The following is a 20,402-nucleotide window of genomic DNA, read 5'->3' on the forward strand; positions in this document are numbered from 1 at the left end:
TGGAACTCCCTCAGGAGGCTATGCTGGCCTCTAACTCACAGAAATCTGCCTGTCTCAAAAAAAGACAGCCGAAGTTGCACAGAGAAATCCTATCTTTTAAAAATGAGATAGATAGATAGATAGATAGATAGATAGATAGATAGATAGACAGATAGATTTTTTAAAAAGCAAGATAGAAATAGAAGAGAAGAGACTTCCTGATCCAGATAAATACATGTATCAGAGCTCTCCGGTAGCCATCAAGCATCACACCTGAGTGAAATTTCAGAAGCCATCTCTCTAGAGAAAGGATCAGGATGCAGACACCCTCCTTCATTGCTTCTGCCAACATGTCCACTGCCCTCATCAGCTCTGCAAGGGAAAAAGGCAAGAGCTGACCAGAAGAAGGAGATGGTAAGCGGACCGGAAGTAGGGGATGCTGAGAGGGCCGGAAGTGGAGATGGTGAACTGACCGGAAGTAGGAGATGATGAGCGACACGAAAGAGGTGGTGGTGAGTGGACCGGAAGGAGTAGATGGTTCTCAGTATTCCAGATGATGTTATCACATAGGACTGTACTGATGTTCGTCGGGTTTGTGTCAGAGATAAGAATGGAAGCTTTAGTTGGTTTCAGTTGCAGGGGGTTCAATCCCTGGTCACACGCCTCTTGCTTTGGGCTGTAGAAAGCAGAACATCATGGCAGAGAGTGTGGGGCGTAGTGGGAAGTAGAGGAAAAAAAAAAGAGTCTCAATATCTACTTCAAAGGCAAGCTTTCTTCCCCTAGGCTCAAATTCTAAAGGTATTACTACCTCCCACTATCAGCACAGGCTCGTGGCAAATACCTTTTTTAGCACATAACTCGTGAGAGGCATTTACTACCCAAATCATAACAGACAAGACATTAAAAACAAATAGACTGATTACTATACACAGACTTGTAAAATCAGTTGGATAGCCTTTCAAGACACCAAATGTAAATGAAGTACTTCTCCTTTTCTTTGTTTTTGTTTTGCTTTGTTTCTTTGAGACAGGGACTCCTGTTGCCCAGGACAGTTTGGAACTCACTATATAGAGGAAGATGACCTTGCCTCCTGACTCTGCTTCCGAAGATCTGGGATTACAGATGTGTGTCCCCAGGGTGGGTGGCAGGGTTTCTGTTGCTGCATCAAAACACCATGACCAAAAAGCAAGTTGGGGAGGAAAGGGTTTACTGGGCTCACACTTCCATATTGTTGTTCATCATGGAAGAAAGTCAGGACAGGAGCTCAAACAGGGCAGGAACCTGGAGGCAGGAGCTGATGCAGAGGCCATGGAGGGGTGCTGCTTACTGGCTTGGTTCACATGACTTGCTCAGCCTGCTTTCTTATAGAACCCAGGACCACTAGCCCAGGAATGGCTCCACCCACAATGGGCTGAGCCCCTTCCCCTGATCACTAGCCAAGAAAAGGCCTTACAGCCAGATCTTAAGGAGGTATTTTCTCAATTGAGGTTCCCTTCTTTTAGATAACTACAGCTCATGTCAAGTTGACATAGAGCTGACAAGACAATAAGCATAAGTTGAATTTAAAACTAACCATTATTATGGAAAGCCCTAAGTGTATACAAAGGCACCAGAACAGTACAGAGAGCCATGCCCCCATTAGAGAATAGCTTGGAGAAGCAACACTCTCATTGGCCAACATTCTCCATATTACACCAACTCCATCCTCTCTTCCTTATCACTTTTAAATCAATTCCAGGCTTATATCATTTAACCCATTTAACCCACACAGTTCTAGAAAAACAAAACAAAGCAAGAAAGGACTCTTGACGTAACCGTGAGGTCATTTTTCTTGGCTAGTTTCATATCAACTTGACACAAGCTGTAGTCACCAGAAAGGGGGATGTAAATGGCACTTTTAAATGTTATTTAATAAATATTCGTTATGAATATGACCCGGCCACCTTGGCACAATTACACCCAATCTGTTGTCTATACACAGACTGCTAATTCCCCAGCCGTGCTCCCTAAGTACTTGCTGTTTTAATCTTGCCTAGGTTATTTCTACTCCATCAAGGGACATATAGTTTGGGCATGTGTTCCTGGTCCATCTCATCTAATGGAAACCTCCTTTTCTCTGTCTTTCTTTCTCCTTCTCTTCCATTCTCTTTCTCCTTCCTTCTCCTCTCTTCTCGTGGTCCTTACTTGAGACCCTCAGCCCAGTAACCAAAGTACCTCTATTCTCCCCAGTAATTATCTGTAGTCCCTTTTATTTAACCAATAGCTTTAAATTGGGGAGCCAGGTTTACACACCAAACATATGTGAGAATCTGCTCACCAGTGGCAACCAGATCTTGGGGTTCAGAATTTAGCATTTGTAGACACAGCACCAGACCAACTCTCAACAGAAAATGCCTCCATAAAGTCCAACTGCAGGTGAGCCTACAGGGCATTTTCTTAATTGGTGATTAATGGGGAAGGGCCCAGCCCATTGTGGGTGGGGCCATCCCTGGGCTTGAGGTCCTGGGTTCTATAAGGAAGCAGGCTGAGTAAGCCATGGGGATCAAGACAGTAAGAAGCACCCTTCCATGGTCTCGGCATCAGCTCCTGCCTCCAGGTTCCTGCTCTATTTGAGTTCTTACCTTGGCTTCCCCCAATAGACTGTGACTCAGGATATGTAAACCCTTTCTCCCCAAGTTGCTTTTATCATGATGTTTCATCACAGCAGTAGAAACATAACTAAGACATTATGGCACCTAAAAATCCAAAGAATTCTTAAGTATACTGACGATGTTTTTATAGTTTTCAAGTTCTTACTTGTTTTATAATTGTAAATTTTGAGTTGATTATAATTAGTTAATATGACCTATAAGTGTCATTTAAATTATAGATTCCACTCTATTTTCTAATTTTAGTTTATTTATTCCTAAGTTTAGTTTATTTCCTCTTTTAGTTTATGCTCAGAAAATTGGGTCGCTTGGTCCTGTCTGTTTCCCATGGTGTTGATTCTGCTGTGTCCTCCTGTTGTGGGTTCTTGTGTTTCATAGCTTTTCTGTTTCCTGTTACTCAGTCCTTGAGTCTAGAGATTTAATCAGATTCAGGTTTCATTCTTCCGTTTGGCAAGGCCAGTTCTGTGTCTCTCAGGACACAGAATGTTCACTTGTCTCTTTTTGATGCCAGTAGTTATAGATGCATCAGTCCTGGGGCTGGCAAAAATAATGCCAGATGGAATTCTATCAGTGCTTCCTCAATTACTAGTTGGGAGATGCCAACAAAGAGGAATATTCCCCTTAGCCAGTGGTATAGTTTACATAAGGAGGCAGGACAGTTGATCAGTCTTTACATTTATGGATCAGTTTTCAATGAGCTGGTTCCCTGCAGCCCCCACAGAGATCTAGTTTTCAGAGATAATCATTGCGAATTATTAACTTGTAGACATAAATATGGAAAATATAATTTTAAGACAATACATGAAAAATGATTTCATTTTAATAAATAAAAATAGACATGAATAAATAATATATCATTGCTAATTATTAACTTGTAGACATAAATATGGAAAATATAATTTTAAGACAATACATGAAAAATGATTTCATTTTAATAAATAAAAATAGACATGAATAAATATAATCTTCTATATAACCCTGGATATAGCAAGCACAGATAGGAAGAGCTGTTACTATAAAGATGACAATTCTAAAAAGGGTGTAGTGGCATTTAGGACCAGCCTGGGGGACCTAGCAAGCTTCTTTCTTTCTTTTACTATTTTTATTTATTTATTTTTTTTATCTATTTTGTTTTTTGGTTTTGTTTTTTTTCCCCCCGAGACAGGGAGTTCTAGAGGAACTCTATCTGTAGACCAGGCTGGTATTGAACTCACAGAGATCTGCCCCCCTCTGTCTCTGAGTGCTGGGATTAAAGGTGTGCGCCACAGCCTGGCTGCAAGGTTCTTTCTGGAAAGAAGGAAGGAAGGAAGGAAGGAAGGAAGGAAGGAAGGAAGGAAGGAAGGAAGGAAGGAAGGAAGGAAGGAAGAGATGGAGGGAAGGAGGGAGGGAGGGAGGGAAGGAGGGAGGGAGGGAAGGAGGGAGGAAGGGAAGGAGGGAGGAAGAAAGAAAGAAAGAAAGAAAGAAAGAAAGAAAGAAAGAAAGAAAGAAAGAAAGAAAGAAAGAGAAAGAAAGAAAGGAAAGAAAGGAAGCAAGCAAAGGCAAGACAAGACAATACAATGATCCATAAATTAATCTATCAATTTGAAGCAATCATAAAAGTCCCATCAGATGAGCTGACACACATCTTCAATCCCACAGTTGGAAAGCCGAAACAGGAAGACTGAGTTCCAGGCAAGCCTGGGCTACATAGTGAGACCAAATCAAAGGTAATTCGATCACAGGGACACCTCTCTTGTGAAAGCTTAGTGTAGTTCCCTCAGTGGGTTAATCACTTCGAGAGCAAGTTGTTATAAATATAATTCAGCTTCCCTGGCTTGCTCTCTTGATGCGTAATACCACTGGCTCTTCCACATGTCTCTTTCTTTTCGTCCATAAAGCCATGATTCTTCATAAATAAATACTTCATTTCATTATTGGAAAAACGTGAATCAAATATGTGAGACTATTCAAATCTCACACGACTAAATAGAAAGTCCATGGGTAATGAGTATACAAGGTTTTTGTTCTACACTCTGCATCGTTATATTTTATAGATGTCAAAATTCAATGCCTACATACCAAGTTATTTTCCTAAGGGAAAGAAACCCGCTTCTCTGGCTCACACAGATCAGTTCTGATCACACAGGGTGGAGTAACACCAGTGTAAGCCTCCACTTCTGGACAGTACAATTGCGCCCTCTGGTGGTCATCTTGTGCTCTGTACCCACGCTCAGAAAAATAGTACAAGGCAGGGCATGCCTTCAGTGAGAATGTGTCACGTCCCATCCCCTCTCCTTCCCTACTCCCAGGCAGCCATGTTCAATAGAGAAATTCTCACAGAGGTCCTCTTGTCATGGAGATACCTTAGGTACTATAATCATCTCCTCCTACCCAATAATATCCCATATAGAAAGCAAAAGAAGCTCTCAGCTACATTTTTCAGTTACACTGGACACTTATAGTCTCTCCCCACTCCAAAGGCTGGAGGTGATGTGTGTGAGAGTATTATCTCAGTGTTCAAGAATGGCCAAGGGGAGCCCAGTCACAAAGGAGCCCTGGGAGTCGGGGGGGTGCACTATCAAACTGAACACTGTTTAAAGCAGTTTGCTTTTAGTGTTATAACCACACTGGGCTTTTAAGGAAACAATTTAAACATACTTAACTCTTCTAATCTAACGTAATATTCTTTTGTCTATTTTCTCTTCCAATCCTTAGCCATCTAGATTTTTTGTGATTGTTGTTTGATTTTTGAGATGGGTATGAATGTTCACTCTGGCCGGCCTGGAATGCGAAGCAGTCCTTCTCTAGATTCTAATGAATTCTAGCACTTTTCTACTTTTCTATAGTCTATATTTTTTTATTGTTATACAATAAATACTTTCCACACTTTCGGTATTTATATTTCTTTTCTTTCCTATTTATTAATCTTCTGAGTAGTACCAAGGTTTGAACACAGAGAGAAAGAAGTTCTACCTGTGAGTTGTTCCTAGCCCTTAGCTATAATTTTAAGTACCAACAAATAAAATAAATACATTTTTATAAAAGTTGACTTGTCGGGCCTGGTATGGTGGCACATGCCTTTAATCCCAGCACTTGGGAGGCAGAGGCAGAGGCAGAGGCAGAGGCAGAGGCAGAGGCAGAGAGGCAGAGAGGCAGAGAGGCAGAGAGGCAGAGAGGCAGAGAGGCAGAGAGGCAGAGAGGCAGAGAGGCAGAGAGGCAGAGAGGCAGAGAGGCAGAGAGGCAGAGAGGCAGAGAGGCAGAGAGGCAGAGAGGCAGAGAGGCAGAGAGGCAGAGAGGCAGAGAGGCAGAGGCAGAGAGAGAGGCAGAGGCAGAGAGAGAGGCAGAGGCAGAGAGAGAGGCAGAGGCAGAGAGGCAGAGGCAGAGGCAGAGGCAGAGAGGCAGAGGCAGAGGAGGCAGAGAGGCAGAGAGGCAGAGAGGCAGAGGCAGAGGCAGAGGCAGAGAGGCAGAGGCAGAGGAGGCAGAGAGGCAGAGAGGCAGAGAGGCAGAGAGGCAGAGAGGCAGAGGCAGAGGCAGGCGAATTTCTGAGTTCGAGGCCAGCCTGGTCTACAGAGTGAGTTCCAGGACAGCCAGGGCTACACAGAGAAGACCCGTCTCGGAAAAACCAAAAAAAAAAAAAAAAAAAAAAGGTTGCCTTGTCCTTTCGAATTGTTTCTGTCTGCTACATACCCAGGAAAGAGTCCTGTTTAAAGGCTAAAATAGTTTTCTGGTTCTAGACACATACTATCTCTTTCCTAGAGGATACTTTAGTGAGTTTAATGTCACCTGCCACAGGCCAGCACCGGTCCCCACGTGGGTTTGTTACTCTCATCTGCATTGTGCACAGCTTTCAGCTTTAGCATAGACATTTCCCCTTGCCTGATTTCCTTCTGGTAAAACCACCTGGGCCATTTGCTGATGGAGGATTCTCTGTTTTCACAGACCCAGAACTAAGGAACAAGACCCTTGCCCGCCTCAGTACATCCCTGGCTGAGTACAACCAGCCCTCTGAGGCTGACACCTTAAAGAGCATGTAAGTGTGCAACAGGCAGTGACTTGGACTTTCCTTTTCATCCATGTGCCTTCTGGCTTTTGTTTGTTTGGCTTTTGTTTTGTTTCACGAGATAACATGCTGGCAGTTGGGTTTAAAGGAAAGAGGCCCCTAGGTAGATTGCACATTGATGAGTGAGCTGCTTCAAACCACGTCCGCTAGCTTAAGTTGGGGTAGAAGAGGGGGTGGTGGTAAATGTTAACCATCTAGAAGCAGCTTTTTTGTGTGTCCATGCACCTGAGGTTTACTGAGACTCTGGAAGGCTTTGGACAACCGCTATGGACAATTTCATTAACTCTGGAGAGAATAAAGTTGGCCGGACACCACCTAGGCGTCTTCTCATCCCTGCCAACACAGGCACACCTTCCCTACGAGCTTACTGCGAGCTTAGTGGCCTGCAGCCCAGGCAGCCTGGCATGGTCCTTTGTCCTCACTCTCCTTTGGTTGTGGCCTTTGCTGTAGACTTCTTTGCTACCAGCTGGAACTAGATCATATTGTGGATTCCATGCGCCAGGGTTGACTTGAAAGCAACAATCCAAAGACTCTCTTAGATTAAAAGGTTTCGGACAGAAACAGAAGCAAACGGAGAAGAGAGCCTTGATGATGGAGGTAGCCTACTAAAGGGGTTGTTTGTCTGCTTGTTTGTTTTAATTTTCTATTCCTTTTCCCTCAACATATTTTAAACAAGTTATTACAGCTCCCCTCTCCCTAGCCAAAACCAATAAAATAATCAAACAATTCTTTTTTTTAATCAAGAGGACAATAAAACGGATACAACACTACACAAATTTCATTACAGTTATTGTGATTAAAATTCAGATTTAACACAGATTCCTAAGTGAAAAAGAGAAAAACAGCAATGTAGTCAGGACTGTGGTGCTCATTGCAGCCTACTTGTTCCTTGGGGAAAGTAGAAGTTTTCCTAGCACCAAATTCTAACCCAGACTTCTGTGAGTTTTTATAGAGTGACATTGAATGATTTAAAGACTCATGTATTTACAGGAAATTCCATCTACCTCATTCAACAAATATTTTTTAAGTTTCCACAGTAAAACCCCTGGGATAGCACACTGCAGTAAATACGTTGAAACAAAAAGAAAAGGACTAGACCAGCACCCAGCAGGCACACAGTATCACTGCCGCTGTCCTTGCAACCCACAGGCATCGGTCAGTGGTAGCAATGACAACTGGGACACACAAAAGAAGGCACACATGACCTTGTAGTGGCTGAATCCAATTAAGAATGAAATTCAGGGATGCCAAAGGAATGATTGGGACAACTGCATATTTCCAAGATCATCTTTCTGAAAGGCCACTTTTCTTTTCCAGCCAAGCCTTTGATAGAGGACATTTCAGTTATGTTTGTTCAGTTATGTTTGTGGTTCTGTTGTTAATTAAAGGCATAGAATGGGAGCATGATCTGATTGCGCCATGTTCCCCTACTCATTGATTTCCAGGGTTGATTCAGTTGATCTGGCTGGCTAGGTGGGTGTCCCCTTCCTCCTTCACTGTTCCATGTCTATCCCTCACAGAGCTGCCAGCCCCACTACCAAGGACAACTTTTACCCAATAGAGAAGAGCCTGTTTTTCTTTGGTCAAGGGTATCCAGGAGTTTCACTTGAATTTCCCTGCTAACACCTCCAAACAAACTCTCGAAGGTGTAAACATGCAATGAAAAGAAGCAAAGTATTTTGCCAACTGTCTAGGTTTTAGGGCTTACTTTAAGGACCCCCCCCATGAGAAGACCACCATCTCCCTTATGCAGGAACAGGTTGCCTGCATATGTCAAATACCTCAACAGTCTGCTCTGTGGGCCTTTCTTTTCTTTTTTTTTTTAAGATTTATTTATTATTTTATCTAAGTACACTGTAGCTGTCTTCAGATGCACCAGAAGAGTGCATCAGATCTCATTACAGGTGGTTGTGAGCCACCATGTGGTTGCTGGGAATTGAACTCAGGACCTTTGGAAGAGCAGTCTCTTAACCACTGAGCCATCTCTCCAGCCTTCTGTGGGCGTTTGTTCACATGCGCTCTTCGCTCCCACTTGGCTTCCTCCATTCATCTTGTCTGCTGGCTTGTTCTTTTCAAAGGGACGGAGATTACAATGTGCACCACCTGCACAGAGGACCTCTAAAACGTGAGCCTGCATTCCCAAAGAAGTTGGTTTCTGAGACTCCTAGAAAAAAGAAGAAAAGGAGACCAAAGCTGCTCAACCAGAAGACTCTAGTTGGCATCAATCATGTGAGTGTGAGAATGAAGAATCTGGCCCAGAAACCCTGCCTGGCCCCTCCAAGGCTCCATGTAGACGTCTTCAGGTAGCTTGATAGATTAAGAGCACCTGCCTAGAGGGCAGTGAGGGCTGAGGTCCAGCCATGGTCTGCTCACAGGACCTGCACCTTGCACTAGGCTTCATCTTCCTGAAGGATGTGGGCCCCATTGCCAAACAAAAATGCAAGTGGATAACCGTGGCCCCACTCTGCCATCTTTTTTAGGGGGGGACCTCCATGTTGTTCCCATCCCAAGGGAAAGGTGAAGGCTGGCATGGCTCTTGCTGCCTGCCTGGGCTCTTCTCAATGTTAGCACATATGCAGCATTGAAGGAAGCTGGCTATGATTTCAGTCCATTGATCAACAGTGGCAGCACTGTCTCACAAACGTGAGAACAGCTTCCTTTGCTTCAAGCTCTGCAGACCGTGACTTAACATCCAAAATGAAGGCAGGCCACAAAGGGCTTTCCTTACTCTTTTCTCCTCTGAAATTATTCCTTTATGGATCACAGTCTTCTTCTAAATGTCTTCCTTTAGGGAAGGGATTTGGTTGACAAGGTTAAGAGGAAGAAAAGAACCAAGACACAGCAGGCCAAAGCTCTCAAGAAAGAGAGGGAAGAAAAGGGCCTGGGGCAAGCAGAGGCTGCTGGAGGTAAGAAAGTATGCCTGTGAGGAACGGCCTGTGAGGGCCAAAAATGTGTATGTAGCATTAACAACTTGCATACTTAGACTTGGATCCCATCCCCAGGGTTTTTTTTTTTTTTTTTTTTTTTGTGGTTTTTCGAGACAGGGTTTCTCTGTGTAGCTCTGGCTGTCCTGGAACTCACTTTGTAGACCAGGTTGGCCTCGAACTCTGAAATCCGCCTGCCTCTGCCTCCCGAGTGCTGGGATTAAAGGCGTGCGCCACCACACCCGGCTCCCCAGGGTTTTATATTACACACATTTGATATATGTGCAAGTATCCTGACAGGCAAGGAGGTAATATGGAGGATCAGCTTGGCTCCTACCAGCTATGCTGGCTCTGCAGCTGAATTTCCTAACAGTGTGTCAGTGCACATGGACAGAGGAAACCAGGGCTGAGCAGAGACCTGGGACGATCATGAAAGGGGACGATGATAACAGCCCTGAGTGATACCATGCTGTTTGGGTACCTAAGGCAGAGAGAGGATAAGCAAGTGACATCAGAGTAAAGGTGGATGGACCCAGGGACCCATGAGTCCCAGTGCACACTATTACTGCTGCCATTGTGAGCTAATAACTACAAGCCGAAGTCTGTAATTTGAAAAGCTGAAATGGAAAACTTCCCCAAGTCTAAAACTCCCTGAATGTCATCGAGATGCCACAGGTAGATTCTATACCTGATCTCACTAAAAATACAGTACAGGGCTCGAGATCACTCTAAGTCAGCTCTTGCCGTGTATTTGACCTACAGTTTTATTTTGAATCTGAATAAAACCTCTTGATGCTTTAAGAAAAACATAAAATTACCTTTAGGCTGAGGGTCAAAAATGTATGTGAAGCAAGCATTAACAAATTAGACTTGAATCCCATCCCCATGATTTTATATTATATTTTACACACACATTTTATATGTGTGTAAATATTCTAAAATCAGATGTTATCACCAATCTGAAAGGCTTCTTGTCCCAGATATCTCAGAAAGAGGGCGCTCAGGCAGTGCGAACATCCAGCAAGATCTGCATGCTTCTCACACCTCCCAGCCTTCTGCACCTTACAAAGACCTCAGATGCTTCTGAAAGTCCTGTTAGCCTAAAACTCACACCTACCCTTTGTTGCTCCCAAGGATCAAAGACGCCCCTGAAGGCTGATCTGGTTTTAAAGTCCTGCTGAATGTACATTTGTCTAGCTGTTAGCACTGGCAGGAATTGGAGAAACAAATGCCCTTGACCCTCAGAGAGTTGAACTTCCCCTAGTTAGAGCTGTGCCCTCGGGGGCAGGACTTTCAGTGTGCTGAAATCTTCCCCTGGAGTCCTGCCCCTTTGTAGATCAGGGTGAGATGGGACCTTTCTTCGCTTCTGGGGCTGGGATTGAACTAAGGCCCTACTAACTAAATACAAGCTCTGCCACTTAGCTGTATCCCCAGCCAGAAATGCAACCTTTGCAGAAGTGATACTACTCAATGGTTGAATCCTTATTGATCTAAATATATTGCTGGGATATTTTTCTCAAATCATTATTACAAAGCAGATTCTATTCACCCAGGATCTGGGGGTGAATTCAGAAATATGCACACCAATTTACCCTACTGTATGCTTAATTTTAAAAGTTATTAAAGAGCTGGGTATGGTGGCACACTCCTCTGATGCCAGCACTTGAGAGGCAGAGGTATAAGGATTTCTGTGAGTTTGAGGCCAGTCTGGTCTATATAATGAGTTCCAGGACACCCTGAGCTACATAAAGAGACCCTGTCTCAGAAAAAAGTTACTAAGCAGAATTAGTGGAGGTCACGCTTCTTCTATTAGCCATACCTCTGTCCCAATTGTTTCCCCCAGGAAAGCCAAAGCATTCAAAAATTAAAAAGAAATCAGAGCTAACTCCAAAAGAAGAGAAACTGGGAAGAAAAATGAAAAGGACACATAAAGAGAGGAATATAGAGATGGCGGCAGGGCTGAGCAAGTCAGAAATCACCAACTCCAAGGAAGCAGGTGGCACCTCACATCAAGGGTTCCTCCGCTCCCACTCTGCGGCTGGACGACTTTCTCTTGAACTCGATGCTCTGGAGAGTCAGGTTGCTATAGATGGAAGATTATCATCCATCCAGGCCACAGATGTCACTAGTGACATGGAATGTGAAGAGGAGAGAAGCCATGGAGACCCTTCCAAGGTATGGACAAGTGTTCTCACCAGAGGAAGTTCTGTCCTCACTTGGCAGAACTGCAGATATAAGGAAAATGTCCCTAAGTAGGCTGTAGTTTCTAAAACAGCCCTATCACGTGGTGATCCTACATGTTCTACTTTGATGCCTTCTGACCCTACTTAGAAGCCAGACCAGATCAAGGACACAAGGAGAGAGGCTTCAACTCTCTGAATTGGATGAGGCATTCTGTGATGCCCCAAATTGCCAGGGAATATATCCAACTCTAAAGAATAGGAGGCAGGTATGGAAGCCATCTGTGAGAGGTACAGGTCTCGCTGGGACAGAGAACAGTAGACACACAGGCTGTTAGAACCAAGCTATAGCCTCACATTGGCCTGGCACATTACAAAGAGTATGGTACACAGCTGAACCAGATAGTTCACAGACATAAATCTGTTCTCACAGGGTGCTTACTATGAATTGCTTTGTTCCAGTGGCCTTGACTCTAAGGTGCAAGTTTGAATAGAAAAATTGAATGAGGAAGGGCTGGAGAGATGGTTCAGCAGTTAAGAGCACTGACTGCTCTTCCAGAGGTCCTGAGTTCAATTCCCAGCAACGACATGGTGGCTTACAACCATCTGTAATGGCATCTGATGCCCTCTTCTGGTGTGTCTGAAGATAGCAATACTCCACTCATATTCATAAAATAAATAAATCTTTAAAAAAATTCAACAAGGAAACTTGGGATTCTTTGTATTAAGTCAAAAAGAATGGCATCCAGATGCATCAGCTCTCAGTCCATGTTTCTTCTGCTGTTGGAATCTTCACTAGGACACACAACTGTATTTTAGAGCTGTTGTACTCCAAAAGATCACAAACAACACAGCACACAGGCCAAGCCTCTATAAATACATTTGCACACAGTGAACACCACTGCACCTCATTTAATCTTTACATCCACATTTTTTTATTTTTTAAAAATATGTATTTATTAATATATTTATGTATTTATGTATTTATTTAATGTATGTGAGTACCTTTATGTATTTATTTATGTATTTAATGTATGTGAGTACACTGTTGCTGACTTCAGATGCACCAGAAGAGGGCACAGGATCCCATTACATATGACTGTGAGCCACCATGTGGTTGCTGAGAATTGAACTCAAGATCTCTGGAATATCAGTCAGTGCCCTTAACCACTGAGTCATCTCTCCAGCCCTACATCCACATTTATGAACCAAGTGTGATGAGCCTCAGTTTGCAGACCTAGAGACCAAAGATACAAGTTAAGTGCCAATTGCTAGATGCTACACAACCATTCATTGTTAAAACTTGACTTCAGGTTTATTGATTCCAAGTTCAAAATTCTTGTCACTATTTCAAATTATTGCTTATTTATTTAAATCTATTGTTTTAAAAACTTATTTACTTCATTTATGTGGGTATACTATCCCTGTCTTCAGACACACCAGAAGGTGGCATTAGGTCATATAACAGATGGTTGTGAGCCACCATGTGGTTGCTGGGAATTGAACTCAAGACCTCTGGAAGAGCAGTCAGTGCTCTTAACTGCTGCACCATCTCTCCAGCCCAATTGCTTATTTATTTAATAGCACAGTTTTTTTCCAAAAGTTTCAGGGATCTCTTCTCCTTAGTATCCTTAGACCTTCTCAGCTGCCTAGACTACAAAAGAGAATTCTGCTCTGCATAATGGATGATGATTTTGATCTGTGAGCAGAATTTTCTAGATCATCAAAATGTGTTAGCCCATGAGGAAAACTGCATCAGAAAAGCTGTGCTCCTAATTGTAGGTCAGTCCAACCCCATAGCCAGGTAGGCAGAAGCAGTTTATGCCACTGTGGTGGTAGTGTGGAATCAGCTTTTCTCTGATTAGAAAAAATTCTATCTGGGCTGCAGCTGGGTCTGTTGTGTCCCTTACACTGATAAAACTCTGGTCTCTTAGCCCCTCCAGGATAAGAAGCAGCAGGAGAAGGCTTCTCGGGACAGACTTCGAATAGAGAAGGCAGAGATGAGATGGCTGAAGGTGGAGCAGAGCAGACGGGAGCAGGAGGAACTGACTTGGCTCCATAAGGAGCAGCTGGAGAAAGCAGAGAAGATGAAGGAGGAGCTGGAGCTGGAGCAGCAAAGACGCACCGAGGAGAACCGGTGGGCCAGCAGCCAGACACAAGGCAGGGCAAACCTTCCCCAGGGCACAACTCAGGGCTAGGCTCATGACCTGACACCAAATCACAGCAACAGCCTGGACCAGAGATAAGAATAAGATACTGTCTTGCTGATGTGGGTTACTCAAGATAGATGCTTAAAGGGAATTCGAGAAAGGCTTTAAGATTTGGCCCAGTCTATCAAGCTCCTCTACTGTACTGGTCCTTTCACCTGTCTTCATGCTAACTTTATATCTACAACCCCACGAGACAAGAATTTCACAGTCCACACTTTAGGAAATGTTTTTTAAAAGAATAGAAAAGAAAGGAGGCTGGTGAAATGGCACCAACTGCTCTTCCGAAGGTCCAGAGATCAAATCCCAGCAACCACATGGTGGCTCACAACCATCTATAATGAGATCTGATGCCCTCTTCTGGGGTGTCTGAAGACAGCTACAGTGTACTTACATATAATAAATAAATAAATCTTAAAAAAAAAGAAGAAGAATAGAATAGAAAAGAAAGTGCAGAGAATTTAAGGCTCTTAAAACCTGGGCAACAGTGCTGAGGGAAAACTTCTAGGTTTCTTCTCTTAACATCTCTGCCCTTCAATCCAGACTGTGGAAACCTGCACTCTGAAGGGGCGCTTCCTGGGGACTGAAAGCTATAAAGTCAATTGTCAGTTGGTTACGCTATTTTTCTGCTATTCCTCTGAAACCTTCCGTGTTCTCAGCCTGAGAAAGCAGAGACTGGAGGAAGAACGGCAGCAACAGGAGGAAGCAGACAGAAAACGGAGGCTCCAGTTGCAGGCAGCCCGGGAGAGAGCAAGGCAGCAGCAGGAGGAGCTCCGCAGGAAACTGCAAGAAATACAGAGAAAAAAGCAGCAGGAGGCGGCAGAGAGGGCTGGTGAGAGAAATGCTGAGCTTTTTGTATGTCTCTTCCCTTGGACCAAAAAAATATTTTAAACCCACTTCAAGCAATTTTATTCCTACCCTAGGCCTTAGTGCACAAAGCACTCCATGTAAAAGCTAAGTTTTGTTCCAGAATTATAACTGTCTGGCTACAGCGGGTTGAAATGAAGGGATAGAATATGAACAGGAGACTCACATGGAAACAATTACAGGAGAGGACTCCTGCTTCAATAATTGCCCTATTACTTCAAACTTCTCTACCTGCTCCCTTCCTCTTGCAGGTAGAGACAATCACAAATACCTGGAGAGCCTCAGACACACCAGCAGGTGTGTCTCAGATAATCTTCCAGCATACTTTTCAGGATGAGGGTAGAAGGTTCAGCAGATGCTGCTTCTGCGATCAACTCCGGCATTTCCTCTAGAGTCTAGTTAAATAAGCTCTCTGTAGATGCTGACCTAACACTCCTCCCTACACAACAGCACATTATCCTGTGAACTCAACAGACTTTGGAAAAATCTTCCCTAAGGTTTTTCAATGTGCACTGATGCTTTGACAGACTTGGATTAGTAAACCCACAGAAGGTCCAGCAGGTTAAAAGGGTAGACCAGAAATATCAGCTGCTCTAGTGATGGCCCAGCTGAGCCCACCTCTTTCTGTTCTGCAGAGGCAGAGAAGCAAAGGCAGAAGGAACTGGAGATGCAGTTAGCAGAAGAACAGAAACGCCTGATGGAAATGGCTGAAGAAGAACGGCTGGAGTACCAACAGCAGAAACTAGCAGCAGAAGAGAAAGCTAGGCAGGAGGCTGAGGAAAGAAGGAAACAGGAAGAGGAAGCAGCAAAGCTAGCCCTGGAAGAAGCCACAAAACTAGCCCAGGAGCAAATCAGGTACTTGGACAGGGGGACAACTGCTGTCAGGGCTTGTTCAGAGGCTTGAAGGCTCAGTGCCAATGCTGACCACTGCCTTTAAGCAAGCAGTTCTCTCAACCCCTACACCATGGCTAGAAAGACTAAAACACACAGAGCCATTCTCCAGCTACAAACAGTGCAGGATTCTGTCTTGGTTTATGGAGTTTGTATTGAAGCTTGATGGAAATTTAGAGATCATTTATCTTGATCTTCTGGTTTTACAGATAAAAATGAACCCCAGATCAAAACAAACAATAAAAACAAATACCAAGGCTAGTGTGCAGCAGGGTGGTAGAATTTGCACCATGTGCTGGGTTTAACTCCCCAATGAAAGAGAAGCAAGATCTCGATAAGGACCAATAAATGACTTATGGCCAATACCAAGACCCATTATGCAAATTGTAGACTCTAGGAATTTAGAAGTAGGTATTTACATTCTAGGGTTAAGGATGAAGAGGTACTGAAGAAGAAACTGTTCTGCTTTTAACCTAGCAACAAAATGCTATGCAGAAACACTTTAAATTGTGACAGGAAGCTTATTTTAGATTGGTAGCCCAGAGCAAGGCCTCTCATAAGGAATGTCACAAAGGGTGAGATTTTAGTAACACAGAGTGAACCGTACAAGAATGTAGATGAGTATTTCAGGAAACAACAGTTAACAGTGTGAGAACAGCAGTGAGACTCAACGAGTGAACAAGTGATCCTTGGGAGGAAGGCAGAGCCCAGAACTAATGAATGTCACATTAGAAGAAGTTATACCGTTAATTTACCTGGGCCAAAAGCATTCTGTGATCCTTTACAGTCATACAACACTGAGAAGGTGAGCTGGGCGTGGTGGTGCAGGCCTAGAATCCCAGCACTGGCGAGGCAGAAGCAGAAAGGATCTTTACTTGGAAGACTCCTAGGGCAGCTGTAGTTATATTCTGTCTCAAAACTGACAGAAGAGGTACAACCTCTTGAAAGATAGGACAGCCTGGAAAATCATGTTTCCAACATGAAATTTAAACATTTCTCCCCTTGAGTTATAATTTTCCACTAACTAAACTGAATCTATAATACTCTTTAAGAGGTCCAGAAAGAGAAGGCACCCAAACTCTCAAGACTTTTCATTAACCTTGAGTTGTTCCTTCCCTGGATTCTCTGCAGCTGTTAGGGGAATTACAAACTAGATCATTGGAAGGATCCCAATTCAGCTTCAACAGTGCAGACATCATGTGTCATAACAAAAAGCAAGCTACTAGAACCCCAACTTTACAAGAAAAACTGACAGTCATCATGGAGGTACTTAAGTGATTATATAAAACTAATCCAGGTAGCAGAGGGAAGGAAACCAAGTAACTAAAGAAGCAGTGGGTGGTCTCACTCCACCAAGGACTAGAATTCAGTGCCAGCTGACTTGACTTCATCTGCATCTGTGACATCTGTCCCTGTACTTTAACTGCTGTTTCCTCAAGTCTAAAGCAAAGGAATCTACTTTAATCCCAGCACTTAGGAAGCAGAGGCAGAAGCAGAGGCAGAGACAGAAGACAGATGGATCTCCATGAGTTCCCAGACCAACTGGTCCAAATAGCAAGTTCCAAGACAGCCAGGGGTTACCTTGAGATATACTATCACAAACAAACAAAAACCCTAAATAAAGCAAGCAAGGGAGTCTCTTGCAGAGACACAAGTTTAAGAACTGAAAATTATGTCTTCCTTTTTACTTTAATAGTAGGAATCTCATGATGCCCCCAAATGATCTTCCACTAAAACCCACAACCAACAGCCCAAATCCAGTAATCACCCGACCCAAATCTAAAACTCTACCGACTTATAAGACTAGATGCTTAATCATTTTTTGAATTGGGGGTGGGGTTGTCTCTTTAGGCAAAAAGCTGCTCTGGACAAACACCTTCATTTTCATCAAGAACTCTCTAAAGAAGCCAGTGGTCTACAGTGGACACAGAACATTTCCAGACCATGGGTCTACTCGTATTTCCAGTCCCTACAAATCCCCAAGCCGTAAGGCTAGAAGAAAACAAAAAGTAAGTTGAGAAGTGGTGACAGAAAAAAAGCTATATTTCTATAATAAAGCTCCAGCCTGAGCTCTGTTAGTTCCATTTCATCTCCTCAGCCGTACCTAGACCTTCCTTACCCTGGAACCTCTCTATTCCCAGCATTCTTGCACTCCACATACTGATCCAATAAACTTTTCACTTGCCTAAACCATTTTGTTTTCTTTAGGACTACATCAGTTCAAAAGCCTTGGTATCTAAACTACCATTACATAGTTCCAGTTGGAAATACTAAGTCTTAGGATAGTCTATGTATTTTAGTGTGTTCAAGAGTTGAAGGTAAATAAAAATTGTTATGGCAGTAACTCTGGATAAGCTGAGAGGAGCTAATCATATCCTTCTATAAGGTAAAACCACAATTTCAGCCTGAAAATCTAACACAAACTTCAAAGGCATGTTCAGAATCACTTGATACAAGTTCAACTGACCAAAATGAGCTATGCTTGTGAAGAAATTCGCTCAATCCTCAAAGTGCAGTTCTAGAGCAGCATGTTTGAGTAAGGGAGCCTACTAGTGTGTAGCTGTTAAAGCTAAAACATTGTTCCATCATACTAGCCACAGTTAAGTGCTCAATGGCCATATGTAGTTGCTGGGGACTACATCTGCAAAGATATAGAATTAGTTCCTCATCTCAGAAATCCCTTCATTATTTTTGATCCTTGAGAACAAAGGAGATTTTATTCCCAACTGTGCCTTGAAGAACCTACTCATAAAACTCTAATCATCCTATCAGAAGTCTCAAGTCATTTAACAACTCTTTAAATGTCTAATAATCATCTCTTTTAACAAAACACCACAGGATTGTTAGAAATAAAATATAAAAGGATATTAAACTAAGCAGTATTTGGGTTTTTGTTTTGTTGGTTGAGACAGGGTTTCTCTGTGTAATAACAATCCTATCTGGGGCATTTCCACTTTTCTCCCTACATGGCTAAAATAAAAGGAGCTTCAGTACTGTTTTTACAAATATTGTTTATTTTAATGAAGCTGGTACAGACGATGTCCCTTGAAAACCCATGTCCCAGGCCAAAAAGTACAAACAGAATCAAAAGCAGTGTCTGTTGCGTACACTTCTGTATGAGTAACTTTATTAATAACTGCTGATGAACATTAGAACGTTCCTGGGATCTTCTGACAATACTGTCTTGCTCAAGACACTTTCTTTCTCTCCAGTGAAGCCACCTTTGGAGTTAGCTGTTGCTCTCACTGTATCTGTCATCTTGACTACAAACATGATGTTCTTCTTTTGGTCCAGACCCTCAGATTTTAAAAGTAGCTTCAAGCTGAGGAAAGGTCATTTTCCACAGTTCAGTTCTCTGAAAAATTTCCATCTCCCACTGAAAATCACAGTCCAGGAGTGAAGCAACCACATGCTGGAACTTCAGGGCCAATTGAAGGGTCATAGGAAAGCTCCCATTGGTCGATCTTTTTATCATCACAAACCTGAAAATGCACAGTCCTGAAAAGGGTGGCCTCTCTGTGCACACATGTAATCTCTTAAAGGAAAAAGGGCAGTATTAAGGGAGCTGAGGTCTGATCACCAAAAATCAGCACAACAAAAACAACCAATAATGAATATTGAACACTAGAATTCATATGTTCTAAGAGATGGAGTGCCAGTATTCAATTTTCATTTTGAACACCACATTACAAAAGAACTATTTTTAAAAATAAAAAAGGATTGAGGGAAAGGAAAAAATAAAAAATAAAAAGAATTATCTAAACCGTCGAGTGACCCCCCGTTTGTTCCTGATAAACTTCAATCACATCTTCTTCCTCCATTCCCAGCTGGAAGAAAAGAAAAATGCATTATTCTTATATTGGCTGCAATTAGGTGGCCACTATTTTAAGGTACAAGAAGAAACATGTCATCTATAATTAATAAGCCTCTAAAGTTGAAAAGTGTTGCTCTGTAATGCTAACAGATAGGCAGTCAATTAAGTAAGAGAATAAGGAATTCAAGGCCATTTTCAGTTAGTTCCAAACCAGCCTTGGCTAAATGAGATTGTCTCAAAAAACTGGATAAAGACAGGCATGGTGGTATGTGGCTTAATCCCAGTGCTCAAAAGCCAAAGGCAGGCAGATAGATTTCTGTGAGTTTGAGGCACCCTGTTTACATTGTGAGTTTCAGGACAGCCCAGGATACATAGTGAGACCCTGTCTCAAAAAAACTTAAGAGCAACAACAACAAACAAATCCAAGCAAACAAAAAGTAGGATTTGCACAGCATGTACAAACTCAAGAGGTTGATCTAGCACAGAATAAAAGGGAAGGAAATGGGGGAGGAAGGAGGGCAGGGAGAGGAGAGGAAAAGAAAGGGGAGGGAAGGGGAAGGGAGAGGGAAAGGGAAGGATGGGAGGGAAGAGAGGGGAAGGGGAAAGAGGGGGAGAAAGAAAAGAGAAGGGGAAATGAGGAGAGGGAAAAGGAAAAGGGGAGTAAAAGAGGGGGAAATTGGGGAGGAAAGGGAGGGAAAGAGGGAAAAGGGAGATTTAAGTTTAATAGTTCAATGGCATATTTTCAAAAACACATTTATTTAGATGTAACTAATACTCTCATTTAATAAAAATAAAAATTAAAAACAAGGATTTTAGTTGGATAAATGCTGCCCTGAGGATCCATTCCTAAGTG

The 20,402-nt window shown here is 42.9% G+C and overlaps 2 protein-coding genes across 10 annotated transcripts in view; one reads left to right on the forward strand and one right to left on the reverse strand.

Moving 5' to 3' along the window:
- Positions 1–18,581, forward strand: part of Kiaa2012 (KIAA2012 ortholog) — a 107,382-nt gene extending 88,801 nt beyond the window's left edge. For all 8 annotated transcript variants that reach the window (XM_085837649.1, XM_029477902.2, XM_085837652.1 and 5 more), the window contains 8 exons: positions 6,546–6,636; positions 8,745–8,895; positions 9,458–9,572; positions 11,434–11,765; positions 13,705–13,907; positions 14,637–14,809; positions 15,480–15,699; positions 17,587–18,581. In XM_085837649.1, the coding sequence (XP_085693775.1) occupies positions 6,546–6,636; positions 8,745–8,895; positions 9,458–9,572; positions 11,434–11,765; positions 13,705–13,907; positions 14,637–14,809; positions 15,480–15,699; positions 17,587–17,725 (1,424 nt within the window). In that variant the 3' untranslated portion in view covers positions 17,726–18,581. The remainder of the gene's footprint in view (positions 1–6,545; positions 6,637–8,744; positions 8,896–9,457; positions 9,573–11,433; positions 11,766–13,704; positions 13,908–14,636; positions 14,810–15,479; positions 15,700–17,586) is intronic.
- Positions 18,582–18,835: 254 nt separating this feature from the next.
- The window catches only part of Sumo1 (small ubiquitin like modifier 1), a 30,061-nt gene continuing 28,494 nt past the window's right edge, over positions 18,836–20,402 (reverse strand). For both annotated transcript variants that reach the window (XM_021159407.2, XM_085837659.1), the window contains one exon: positions 18,836–19,562. In XM_021159407.2, coding sequence (XP_021015066.1) covers positions 19,494–19,562 — 69 coding nt within the window. In that variant the 3' untranslated portion in view covers positions 18,836–19,493. The remainder of the gene's footprint in view (positions 19,563–20,402) is intronic.

Source organism: Mus caroli, unplaced genomic scaffold (genome assembly GCF_978045245.1).
Source record: "Mus caroli unplaced genomic scaffold, Mus_caroli_1 scaffold_1, whole genome shotgun sequence".
Classification (NCBI taxonomy): Eukaryota; Metazoa; Chordata; class Mammalia; order Rodentia; family Muridae; genus Mus; species Mus caroli.